At 42.5% G+C, this 12,621-nt stretch overlaps 1 protein-coding gene across 1 annotated transcript; it reads left to right on the top strand.

Moving 5' to 3' along the window:
* Nucleotides 1–5,819: 5,819 nt before the first annotated feature.
* Nucleotides 5,820–11,531, top strand: LOC311507614 (endoplasmic reticulum chaperone BiP-like; the record flags this gene model as incomplete). The annotated part of the gene is made up of 15 exons (XM_084572023.1): nt 5,820–6,160; nt 6,261–6,492; nt 6,593–6,730; nt 6,838–6,950; nt 7,038–7,428; nt 7,520–7,754; nt 7,838–8,005; nt 8,103–8,694; nt 8,795–9,026; nt 9,441–9,578; nt 9,689–9,801; nt 9,889–10,279; nt 10,372–10,609; nt 10,699–10,866; nt 10,963–11,531. The coding sequence occupies exons 1-15, from the start codon at nt 6,045–6,047 to the stop codon at nt 11,529–11,531; spliced, it is 3,834 nt and encodes a 1,277-aa protein (XP_084428149.1). The 5' UTR covers nt 5,820–6,044.
* Nucleotides 11,532–12,621: the final 1,090 nt, after the last annotated feature.

Below are 12,621 nucleotides of genomic sequence, written 5' to 3'. Positions count from 1 at the left end.
ATGCGCTTCAGCATCCGCTGACCCCTCTCCGTCACTTTACGTGGCCTACCACTTCGTGGCTGAGTTGCTGTTTTTCCCAAACGCTTCCATTTTGTTATAATAGAGCTGACAGTTGACTGTGGAATATTTAGGAGCGAGGAAATTTCACGACTGGATTTGTTGCACAAGTGGCATCCTATGACAGTTCCACGCTGGAATTCACTGAGCTCCTGAGAGCGGCCCATTCTTTCACAAATGTCTTGTTTCACAGTCTGCATGCCTGAGTGCTTGAATTTATACACCTGGGGCCAGGCCAAGTGATTAGAACACCTGATTCTGATCATTTGAATGGGTGAGCGAATACTTTTGGTAATATAGTGTAGCTGCTGCCTAGCCATCACTTCCTAAAATATATAAAGTCAAACTTGTGTAATGACTATGAAATTGGGCTGAATTACAGTGAATGTTAGATTTGGTTAATGCTGTCATGCCATTTTCATTTGGCTTTAGTCATTGGAGATGCATAGCCTACAACGGAAATTGTATATTATGTTCTATGTAGATTAGTAGTAGGTGCACTATGTGCATCCCAAATGATGTAAGCAAGGCTGGATTAAGAATTCAGAGGCCCCTGGGCCAGACTCTTATAGGCCCTCACACGCACGTCCACACGCACACACACACGCCCACACGCACACACACACACACACACACACACACACAGCTGATCAGCCATGGAGCTGCCACCACACACACACACACACTTGTACGTGCACCAACACAACAGACGACTAGTTTACTAGTGCACAAATGTAGACCTAGTTGTTCAAAACTCCTGTGCACAGGATTCACACTGACTGGCGACAGCTTATTTAGTCTCCAAATTCGACAGACAAAAAGATTCAAATTTCGCGGTCATCTGTCATCTGTTTTGTTTTTCAACTGTCATCTATGTGTGTACGTGTTTACATGTGTACGGCCCCGTCATCATCGCCCGGACAAAGACAGGAAAACAAACACTCAGCAGTATTTTTATTTGCAAATAATTCGGGTAGGCTATAAATTTATAACTCATCACACACTTAATGAGATCTACTCAAAAAAAAAAAAAAAAAATAATAATACTACGTGACGGAGGCCTCTCGAAGCTCATGGCCCCCGGGCCGCGGCCCAGACGGCCTGGTTCAGGATCCGGGCTTGGATGTAAGCCAAATGAACATGGCATAACAATAAATTTAGAGAGAGGGAAGGCACACCTCATTCAGTAGGGTTGGACAGTATGGAAGAAATATAGGGGGAATTAAATAAATATAAATATAAAAGAGGTTAATGAAACATTACAGGTCATATTGGTATTTATTTTGATCAACAATTATATTCTAGCCTCCACTGAGAACCATTTGGAGGTTTTTGTCAGCACCGTCAGACTGTATGTCACCACCGTCAGACAGAAAACCTGACGGTGGTGACAAAAACCATCTCTTTCACATGATATGCATCAGTTGTTCACATTAGCCACCTTATTTCCCCTCTATTGCTAGCTACTTCAGACCTCTTCTTAAAAAGTATACATTTATGTCATAATCTAATCTAATATTTTTTATACAAAACTGACGGTGTTGACGTGTTATGGTTGCGACAGTAGCAGTGTCCAAAAATATGAACAAATTTAAGAGAAAATAGCAAACTTAGAGGAGCTTGAGTGATCTTGAAGCATGCAATAGACCTGAAAGTTTGAAAATGGGGTCCTAAGGTATGTAGTTGACTTTGTAGTTGCCTGATTTCATTGCTTTTTAGAAATATCTGATGGTGGTGACGAACATGTGGGACACATTTTGAGCAACTACAAAATAACAGTAAATATTGTTCAAAACTCACTGACACCCGGTGTGTCCATCAGAACACAGGAAACTGGAATTATGCAAATCGATGTTTACTTGAAGTCAAGGGCACATTACAGCACAGCAAAGCACAAAGGGCAAGTTTCCAATGAAATGTCTATTTCAACTCAAATATCTCTATGTGTGTATGTGTAGTCTGAAATAAGACATAATATACACCATATTTACATTAGTATCCCCATACTTCATGATACAAAACTATACAGTCATAACACTGACTTTGCTCATACTGCGTCACTGGAAAGGGGAACGCACTGTCTAATTATCCAGCGACGTGCTCTATAAGCTACATGCAAACGGTTTTACAGGCGATCTCTGGTAAATTATAAACCGTACTGTACTACAATAAAAACAAACTTAACACTTAGTAATTGTACAGGGTTACTTCCTTGTTTTGGGCAATTACGTACACAAGGCACACCAGAAGCGTGTCTAGCCCATTACAATGTACTCTTTCATGTGGTAAAGATATTATTCAATTCAATTATTACTTTTTGTTTTTTGAATCAAGTTGAAATGGTTATCTCCTCTCCAAGGACAACTGGTTAAATTAATAAAAAATAAAAATAAACCTATAAAATAACCTTACAAAGAACCCTCTGATTATAACCTTGATTCTTTTATTCATGAAAATCTGATTCATTTCCATCAGGATTAGCACTTTTCTTAGTGGGACATGTTTTCGCCAAAATTTCAAGAATCAGTGGCCTGACATTTCTCACGCTGAGAAGTGATAAAACTTGCCGCACATTATTACATACACATATGTACATACAAGAGATTAGTAAACTATGAATGGATGAATCGAAGGCAGACTGCGCTGCTTGAATCAGCGACCTATTAGTCAATCAGAATATAGTATGTTTCGTTGCCAGGTAAAATAGCAGCGCCATAACCACGCCTTTCACATATGTACGCGAATGCGCGCGAATGCTGCGATTGCGTGCATACGTCAAAGAAGAGCTGGAAGTGGAAGCCTGCGAGCACGTAATCACTTCATCACTTTTTTTTAATTTATTTATTTATTTTTACAATCCACCTTATTCCTAGCTCCCATGAGCCCTTGCGTAAATTATGGGTGAGACTTCCAGAACCAGCGTTTTTACGTGCTAGCTGTCAGCGCTAATCCACTTTCTCCGACTACAACAAGACGTAAACCATGTGGGAACACCAGCTGTCACAGCTCAAACAAGACAACATTACAATCCCGCTGCCTAGTAATAGAGAGGTGGGAGGATGACATGAAAAAGTGGCCTAAAATAACATACAGTGGCATAGTTAGCTACTTTCTTAACACTGCCGCTTAGGACGGGGAGCAGTGTTGGGAGTAACGCGTTACAAAAGTAATGTAATTACTGTAATGTATTGCTTTTTGCTGTAACACGGTAATGTAAGGCATTCCAAAAAAAATTGGGTAATTTTTACTCGGTACAAAGGTCAGTAACGCGCGTTACAATGCATTTTAACAAGAAATTAATTGGTGTTTTGTTTTTATACTATCGCCAATAACACCGCGAGATCAGCAGAGGAGAAAAATTCAGCGCAAAGACACTGCTACTTCCGACTTGTCACCGGAAGTTGGACCCATAATCGTTTCTACATCAGCGCCCCCAGGAATAAGGTGGAGGTGTTTATTAAAGTCGAGGAACAATGCCGGATATTTTCTTTATGGATAATTTTTTACTTTATTTAAACAGCTTTGGACGGTTATGGTTAAATGGGGCTATTTAAGAAGGGTTAAATTAATTGAGTTTCTGTTTTTAACTGCCATGTAAATGTACACACACATGCTGTCTGCATGTTCAGGCTGGACCTCCTAGAAACACAGGAGCGAGTGAATGCAGACAATGACCAGTCCTGTTCAAGGAGCCTCTTTGGACAAATGTCTTTTTTCTAGTTGTTTTTTTTTTTTGTTTGTCCTGAAAGATGAAAATAAAACAATTCATTTGGTTTAAAGAAATTTGTCCTTTATCATATTAATACTATACTAATACATTATCGTCAAACACACTTTACCCTTGACCCCCTCAAAAAAATAATTAAAACAAATCTCAATCCAAGTGAAGTTCAAAACTTGAGAGCCCTGTGTAATCAAATGTGGATTTCCCTAACCTCCTCTTATATTTTTATATCACTAATATTGTCTTGATTTGGCTTATTTATTAGCATTTATGTCTTCTTATATAATTTTGTAGTTGAATATATTTGTGCACGATTGTCAGGGCAAAGAGTGAAAGACAAGGTTGGAGAAGGAGGGAAGGAGAGAGAACAGGCACAGGAAGAGCCAGGTGAGAAAATAGATATAATGCATGGTGGCAAGCAAACAGTATTTGACAAGCTGAGATAGAAAAACTTCCTGGTCACAATATACATTTTTGTGTATTTCGTGGAGGTTATATGTTCTCACTACATTAAATGCTTTCCAGAAGTGTACACTTACAGCATGTGCCAGTGGACTTTATTCCACCATGTGTCAGTGAACATTCCAGTGTTAGTTTTGAAAGTACATTTTGAAATTTGAAGCTTGGTCTTTTCACTAAACTTGCACCCCTAAAATTCTGAGCCTAGAATCACCCCTGAGACACACAAAGGTTTCTTCTACTGAATCACTGCTGCATCTAACTTTACGGTACACTAATAAACGGGAATGTTCTATCTGGCGCAAGCGCACAGGGGTGGCCTTTCTAACAGTAGCGATCAAAATCCACAATGGACAAAACGTGCAGATAAAAGTGGCAAAAAGTATTTGATTGTTGTCTGTGAAGGTTCTCAGTCATCCAGGTCATGGTATATCCAACAAAGGTTCAAAAAAGGCAACTGGACTATTTTGAGAAGACGTTTCACCACTCATCCGAGTAGTTTCTTCAGTTCTAGGGGACTGGTGGGAAGTCTGAGGTTTAAATAGGAACTCCTCCTGAAACTTGCTTGTTATGCTAACAACCAGAAACCGGTGGAGCTATTTTCCATTAAAGGGCAGCACAGTGGCGAGGTGGTTAGCACTGATGCCTCACAGCGAGAAGGTCACCGGTTTGAATGCATAGGCCGGCTGGCCTTTCTGTGTGGAGTTTGCATGTTCTCCCTGTGTCTCCAGGTACTCCGGCTTCCTCCCACCGTCCAAAGACATGCTCATTAGGTTAATTGGTGATTCTAAATTGGCCGTAGGTGTGAGTGTGAATGGTGAGTCTGTGTCTCTGTGTCAGCCCTGCGATGGACTGGCGACCTGTCTAGGGTGTACCCCCGCCTCTCGCCCAATGACAGCTGGGATAGGCTCCAGCAGACTCCCGCGACCCTTAATAAGCGGGTATAGAAGATGAATGAATGAATGAATGATTGGGTACTTACCTGTACCCAGGGAGTGCCCTTTGTCCTTCGGGTGTAGGTGGACCGCCTACACCTGAAGGTTTCAAAAGTCTGAAACCACTTCACATTTGTGATAAATGATTTTCAATGGAGTTTTATGTAAGATACTGTATTCAAATGATTCATTGTAACACAATGGAAAATTGATCTATGTGCCACAACATTTATGCATTAAACAAACTAAAAATATACATAACATGAAACATTAAAATGCAAATCAAAAGATTTGGAATAGCAGATATGTCATGAAGATTTTGTGCAATATACAATCCTCTCTGAAAATATTAACAATATCAGAAAACACACTGCACTTTCAAATACAAAAATTATGTCATGAAAATGCTACCTCTAGCTCTAATTCGTCTTTGACAATTGTTAACATTCATAAATTAAACTTCGGCATCTCAGTAGCAGCCGTCCCAAACACCAACATCAGCTGTGGCAGTTGTAACCCACTTTTGGTAAAGGCTGTGATAATCATACAAGAAAGTACACAAACAACAAAGTAAGTTGCAAACTAAAGTTTTACTAAATTAAGTTGCAAGTGATTCTCTTTTTAGAAGAAAATTGAAGATGAATTTGTTTACCACTATTCCTGTCTGTGTCGGCAGTGGGTCCATATTCTCCTCCACTCTGACACTGGAAGTAACAATGAGAGAGGAGGAACTGGCAGAGGCTGTACTGCCTAGGTTTCAATGTCATGATTTGAGCCTGAGTCCACATCATGAAGGAGCGGCCACGATTTAACAGATTTCTCCTCCGCAGGTCCTTTTCACTGATTTGAGTACAAATCAAAAAGCAAAGATGAAGCTGCTGTGGGTTGTATTGCTGGTGACCGGCACTGTGTTTGCCGATGACGCCGACGAGAGCGAAAATGTGGGGACTGTGGTTGGAATCGACTTGGGGACCACCTACTCATGGTAAGAAATGGAGAATTCAAGCTTGACGTCAAAGACGATGTAATTATTGAAGTTTGAAATGAAAGGCCACTGAATAATCTCTAAAATGTTTTCCCTGTAGTGTTGGAGTGTTCAAGAATGGGCGTGTGGAGATCATTGCCAATGACCAGGGTAACCGCATCACCCCTTCATATGTGGCCTTCACCAGCAAAGGTGAGCATCTGATCGGGGATGCTGCCAAGAATCAGCTGACCTCTAACCCTGAGAACACGGTCTTAGATGCCAAGAGACTAATTGGCCGTACTTGGAGTGAGTATTCTGTGGAGCAGAACATCAAGTATTTTCCCTTCAAGGTGAGTTTCTACTTCTGAAGGTTTGAAGATAGGTTTAAGGATGTTATGAGTCATTTCTCAGTGACATGCACTGGTTAAATTGATATATATTCCTCTTAAGGTAACTGAGAAGAAGAGCAAGCCCCATATCCAGGTTGACATCGGTGGTGGCCAGATGAAGACATTTACTCCTGAGGAGATCTCTGCCATGGTGCTTACTAAGATGAAGGAGACTGCTGAAGCTTACCTGGGCAAAAAGGTACAAAATAAATGAAATTACTACACAAGAAAGTAATACACCTTTAAAGTACATAACAATTCTAAATGTCCAGTGTGTAATAAAATCTAATTACTTATTTTCCCTAGGTCACACATGCTGTGGTCACCGTTCCTGCCTGCTTCAATGATGCCCAGCGCCAGGCAACTAAGGATGCTGGAACCATTGCTGGTCTTAATGTTATGAGAATCATCAATGAGGCGTAAGTATCCGACAAAGAAATGAATTATGCCATTTAAAATATTTCGTTCCATACTCCATAATAATGTTCTATATTTATGTTCTTTAGAACTGCTGCTGCCATTGCTTACGGCCTGGACAAGAGGGATGGCGTGAAGAACGTTCTTGTGTTCGATCTGGGGGGTGGCATCTTCGATGTCTCCCTCCTGACCATTGACAATGGTGTGTTTGAGGTTGTGGCCACCAATGGTGACACTCATCTTGGAGGTGAGGACTTTGACCAGCGTGTCATGGAGCATTTCATCAAGCTGTACGAGAAGAAGACTGGCAGAGATGTCCAAAAAGACAACCGTGCTGTGCAGAAGCTCCGTCGTGAGGTTGAGAGGGCAAAGAGGGCGCTGTCTGCCCAGCACCAGGCCCGAATTGAGATTGAGTCCTTCTTCGAGGGAGAAGACTTCTCTGAGACCCTGACCCGTGCCAAGTTTGAAGAGCTGAACATGGTAGGTTATCAGTTTAGCTGTCACAACTCAACCCAGTTTTTAAACATAAAGTTTGACAAGGCTTTTAACCATATTGTCTCATCATTTCTAGGACCTATTCCGTTCCACCATGAAGCCCGTACAGAAAGTGTTGGAAGATGCTGACCTGAAGAAGTCTGACATTGATGAGATTGTCCTGGTTGGTGGCTCCACCCGTATCCCCAAAATCCAGCAGCTGGTGAAGGAGTTCTTCAATGGCAAAGAGCCCTCTAGAGGCATCAACCCTGATGAGGCTGTGGCATATGGAGCTGCTGTGCAGGCTGGAGTGCTTTCTGGAGAGAACACTGGTATGAGATCACATGTAGACTGTATTTGCTACACTGAATTGAGCTCTTTTTCTGGTTTACTAAATGAATTTCATCTTTTGTAGATGAGGTCGTTCTTCTGGATGTGTGCCCCCTGACTGTTGGTGTTGAGACTGTTGGAGGAGTGATGACCACGCTGATGCCCAGGAACACTGTGATGCCCAACAAGATGTCCCAAATGTTTTCTACAGTTTCTGATAACCAGCCTACTGTCACCATTAAAGTTTATGAAGGTAAGGGGTTAATGTGATTTAAAATGAAACATTTGTTTAATGACTCTGTGTACGTGTATAGAAATGTTTAACAAGCCTGATTATTGACTCTGTCTAGGTGAGCATCCCTTGACAAAAGACAACCATCTGCTGGGTACCTTCGACTTGACCGGCATCTATCCTGCTCCTCGTGGTGTACCACAGATTGAGGTCACATTCGATGTCGATGTCAACAGTATTATGCGTGTCACTGCTGTGGACAAAGGCACCGGCAACAAGAACAAGATCATAATCACAAATGACCAGAACCGCCTCACTCCCGAGGACATCGAACGCATGGTGAACGACGCTGAGCGCTTCGCTGATGAAGACAAGAAGCTGAAGGAGAGGATTGAGGCCCGTAATGAGTTGGAGTGGTATGCATACTCTCTGAAGAACCAGATTGGCGATAAGGACAAGCTAGGTGGCAAGCTGTCAGATGATGATAGGGAAACCATTGAGAAGGCAGTGGAGGAGAAGATTGAGTGGGTGGAGTCACACCAAGACGCTGACCTGAAAGACTTCCAGGCCAAGAAGAAGAAGCTGAAGAAGGTGGTTCAACCAATTATCAGCAAACTTTACGGCAGCGCAGGTGGACCCCCACCAGAGGGCACTGAGGGTGAAAACGTGGGGACTGTGGTTGGAATCGACCTGGGAACCACCTACTCATGGTAAGAAGTGGAGACTTCAAGCTTGATGTCAAAGATGATGTAATTATTGAAGTTTGAAATGAAAGGCCACTGAATAATCTCTAAAATGTTTTCCCTGTAGTGTTGGAGTGTTCAAGAATGGGCGTGTGGAGATCATTGCCAATGACCACGGTAACCGCATCACCCCTTCATATGTGGCCTTCACCAGCGAAGGTGAGCGTCTGATCGGTGATGCTGCCAAGAATCAGCTGACCTCTAACCCTGAGAACACGGTCTTTGATGCCAAGAGGCTGATTGGCCGTACTTGGAGTGACTCCTCTGTGCAGCAGGACGTCAAATATTTTCCTTTCAAGGCAAGTTTCTATTCCCCATGGTTTAAAGTGAAAGTTAAGGTTGAAGGATGTTTTGAGTAATTTCTCAGTGATATGCACTGGTTTAATTGATGTCTGTTCCTCTTAAGGTAACTGAAAAGAAGAGCAAGCCCCAGGTTGATCTCCAGGGGATCTTTGCCATGGTGCTGACTAAGATGAAGGAGACTGCTGAAGCTTACCTGGGCAAAAAGGTACAAAATAAATGAAACCTATAGTACACAAGAAAGTAATACACCTTTAAAGTATATAACAATCCTAAATGTCCAGTGTCAAGTATTTTCCCTTCAAGGCGAGTTTCTACTCCCCATGGTTTAAAGTGAAAGATAAGGTTGAAGGATGTTTTGAGTAGTTTCTCAGTGACGTGCACTGGTTTAATTGATGTCTGTTTCTCTTCAGGTAAATGAGAAGCAGAGCAAGCCCCATATTCAGGTTGACATCGGTGGTGGCCAGATGAAGACATTTGCTCCTGAGGAGATCTCTGCCATGGTGCTGACTAAAATGAAGGAGACTGCTGAAGCTTACCTGGGCAAAAAGGTACAAAATAAATGAAACCTATAGTACACAAGAAAGCAATACACCTTTAAAGTATATAACAATTCTAAATGTCCAGTGTGTAATAAAATGTAATTTCTTATTTTCCGTAGGTCACACATGCTGTGGTCACCGTTCCTGCCTATTTCAATAATGCCCAGCGCCAGGCAACTGAGGATGCTGCAACCATTGCTGGTCTTAACATTATGAGAATCATAAATGAGCCGTAAGTATCCGACAAAGAAATGAATTGTGCCATTAACAATATTTCCCCCCTTACTCTATAATAATGTTCTATGTTTATGTTCTTTAGAACCGCTGCTGCCATTGCTTACGGCCTGGACAAGAGGGATGGTAAGAAGAACATTCTTGTGTTCAATCTGGGTGGTGGCAGCTTCGATGTCTCCGTCCTGACCATTGACAATGGTGTGTTTGAGGTCGTGGCCACCAATGGTGACACTCATGTGGGAGGTGAGGACTTTGACCAGCGCATCATGGAGCACTTCATCAAGCTGTACAAGAAGAAGACTGGCAAAGATGTCCACAAAGACAACCGTGCTGTGCAGAAGCTCCGTCGTGAGGTTGAGAAGGCAAAGAGGGCGCTGTCTGACCAGCACCAGACTCGAATTATGATTGAGTCTTTCTTCAAGGGAGAAGATTTCTCTGAGACCCTGACCCGTGCTACATTTGAAGAGCTGAACATAGTAGGTTATCAGTTTAACTGTCACAACTCAACCCAGTTTTTTAAACATAAAGTTTGACAAGGCTTTTAACCATATTGTCTTATCATTTCTAGGACCTGTTCCGTTCCACCATGAAGCTCGTTCAGAAAGTGTTGGAAGATGCTGACCTGAAGAAGTCTGACATTGATGAGATTGTCCTGGTTGGTGGCTCCACCCGTATCCCCAAAATCCAGCAGCTGGTGAAGGAGTTCTTCAATGGCAAAGAGCCCTCAAGAGGCATCAACCCTGATGAGGCTGTGGCATATGGAGCTGCTGTGTGGGCTGGAGTGCTTTCTGGAGAGGTGGACACTGGTATGTGATCATATGTAGACTGTATTTGCTACACTGAAATGTGCTCTTGATGTTTTTCTTGTTTAGTAAATGAATTTCCTCTTTTGTAGATGAGGTCGTTCTTCAGGATGTGTGCCCCCTGACTCTTGGTATTGAGGCTGTTGGAGGAGTGATGACCGCCCTGATCTCCAGGAACACTGTGGTGCCCACCAGGAAATCCCAGATCTTTTCTACAGCTTCTGATAACCAGCCTACTGTCACCATTGAAGTCTATGAAGGTAAGAGGTTGATGTGATTTAAAATGAATATTTGTTTGATGACTCTGTGTACGTGTATAGAAATGTTTAACAAGCCTGATTATTGACCCTGTCTAGGTGACCGTCCCTTGACAAAAGACAACCATCTGCTGGGTACCTTCGACTTGACCGGCATCCCTCCTGCTCCTCGTGGCGTACCACAGATTGAGGTCACATTCGAGATCGATGTCAACGGTATTCTGCGTGTCACTGCTGAAGACAAAGGCACCGGCAGCAAGAACAAGATCACAATCACAAACGACCAGAACCGCCTCACTCCCGAGGACATCGAACGCATGGTGAATGACGCTGAGCGCTTCGCTGATGAAGACAAGAAGCTGAAGGAGAGGATTGAGGCCCATAATGAGTTGGAGAGCTATGCCTACTCTCTGAAGAACCAGATTGACGATAAGGACGAGCTCGGTGGCAAGCTGTCAGATGATGATAAGGAAACCATTGAGAAGGCAGTGGAGGAGAAGATTGAGTGGATGGAGTCACACCAAGATACTGACCTGGAAGACTTCCAGGCCAAGAAGAAGGAGCTGGAGGAGGTGGTTCAACCAATTATCAGCAAGCTTTACGGCAGTGCAGGTGGATCCCCACCAGAGGGTGCTGAGGGTGAACACAAAGACAAAGATGAGTTGTAGGCAGGTTTGAAGTCTTCTGTCGCCCCTTGCCCCTCTGATAGTGGCATCTGTACATATTAAACTGATGGGAGTCAAATAGTGAGAGGAGCGGTAGGGAAGGGGTGATGAAAACAAGCAACCATACTGAATCTTCTGAAAGACTTTAAAATAAGTTTCAGTGTGTGAGAGGTGTTCTCTTTGCTGGAAGGCAGAGATATTCGTCAGCCCCGATATAAGGCTTATTGCTGCTGTTCTCATGCAGATCTGATGTGATTCTGTAAAGGGGAGGGACTTAGTAGGGTGGGTAATGGGAGGGCAGACAGGCAGATATGTGTGGGTACATTAAGTAGGGTACCTGTGGGATTAAGGGTTCTAGTTATTTATTGAATCTGGACATTGTACTGCTGGAAAGACACTGAAATAAATGTTTGATACGAACTGTTGGTCAGCTTCTGTAACATTCATTTATAAGTTTAATCTAGACAGAAAAGTGTTTGGTCACTGAATATTTCGTCGAATCCACTCCTGCTTCCTGTTGTGCAAACTCCATACATTTTATTTCAATATAAATCTTCATGTCACAACAGCCACATTACAGTCATTATGTAAGACGCCCTGAGTGTCCATTCCTCCAAATACAATGGCCAGATGTATTGTCTTAGAAGCTGTTGGGCTGCTGGCTTGTCCATCTTCTCCTTTCCCCTCACCACACGCCTTCCATGGCAACAAACACATGGAGTGGTCTAGTCCAGTGTTTTTCAACCTTTTTTGAGCCAAGGTACATTTTTTTCATTGAAAAAAATCACAACGCACACCACCAACTGAAAATGTTAAACAAATGAAACTTTGTAGCCTATATTAACAATATAAAGTAATTTTTGTCAAAGTGTCTTGAATAGGAATCAAATAAACACAAAGAAAAAAGTCTTATGATTTTTCATATTTCTACTCATTCCGTGTGAAACCTGGTCTAAAAATTTTTTTTAGACCAATTAGGTGAAATTGGATAATTTCCCCCGGCACACCTGACAATCTCTCACGGCACACTAGTGTGCCACGGCATAGTCGTCGAAAAACACTGGTCTAGTCGATTAGGTGGCAAATCTCCTTC

The sequence above is a fragment of the Chelon labrosus genome (assembly GCF_963514085.1).
Source record: "Chelon labrosus genome assembly, chromosome: 22".
Lineage (NCBI taxonomy): Eukaryota > Metazoa > Chordata > Actinopteri > Mugiliformes > Mugilidae > Chelon > Chelon labrosus.
This window is presented reverse-complemented; position numbering and strand designations above follow the sequence as displayed.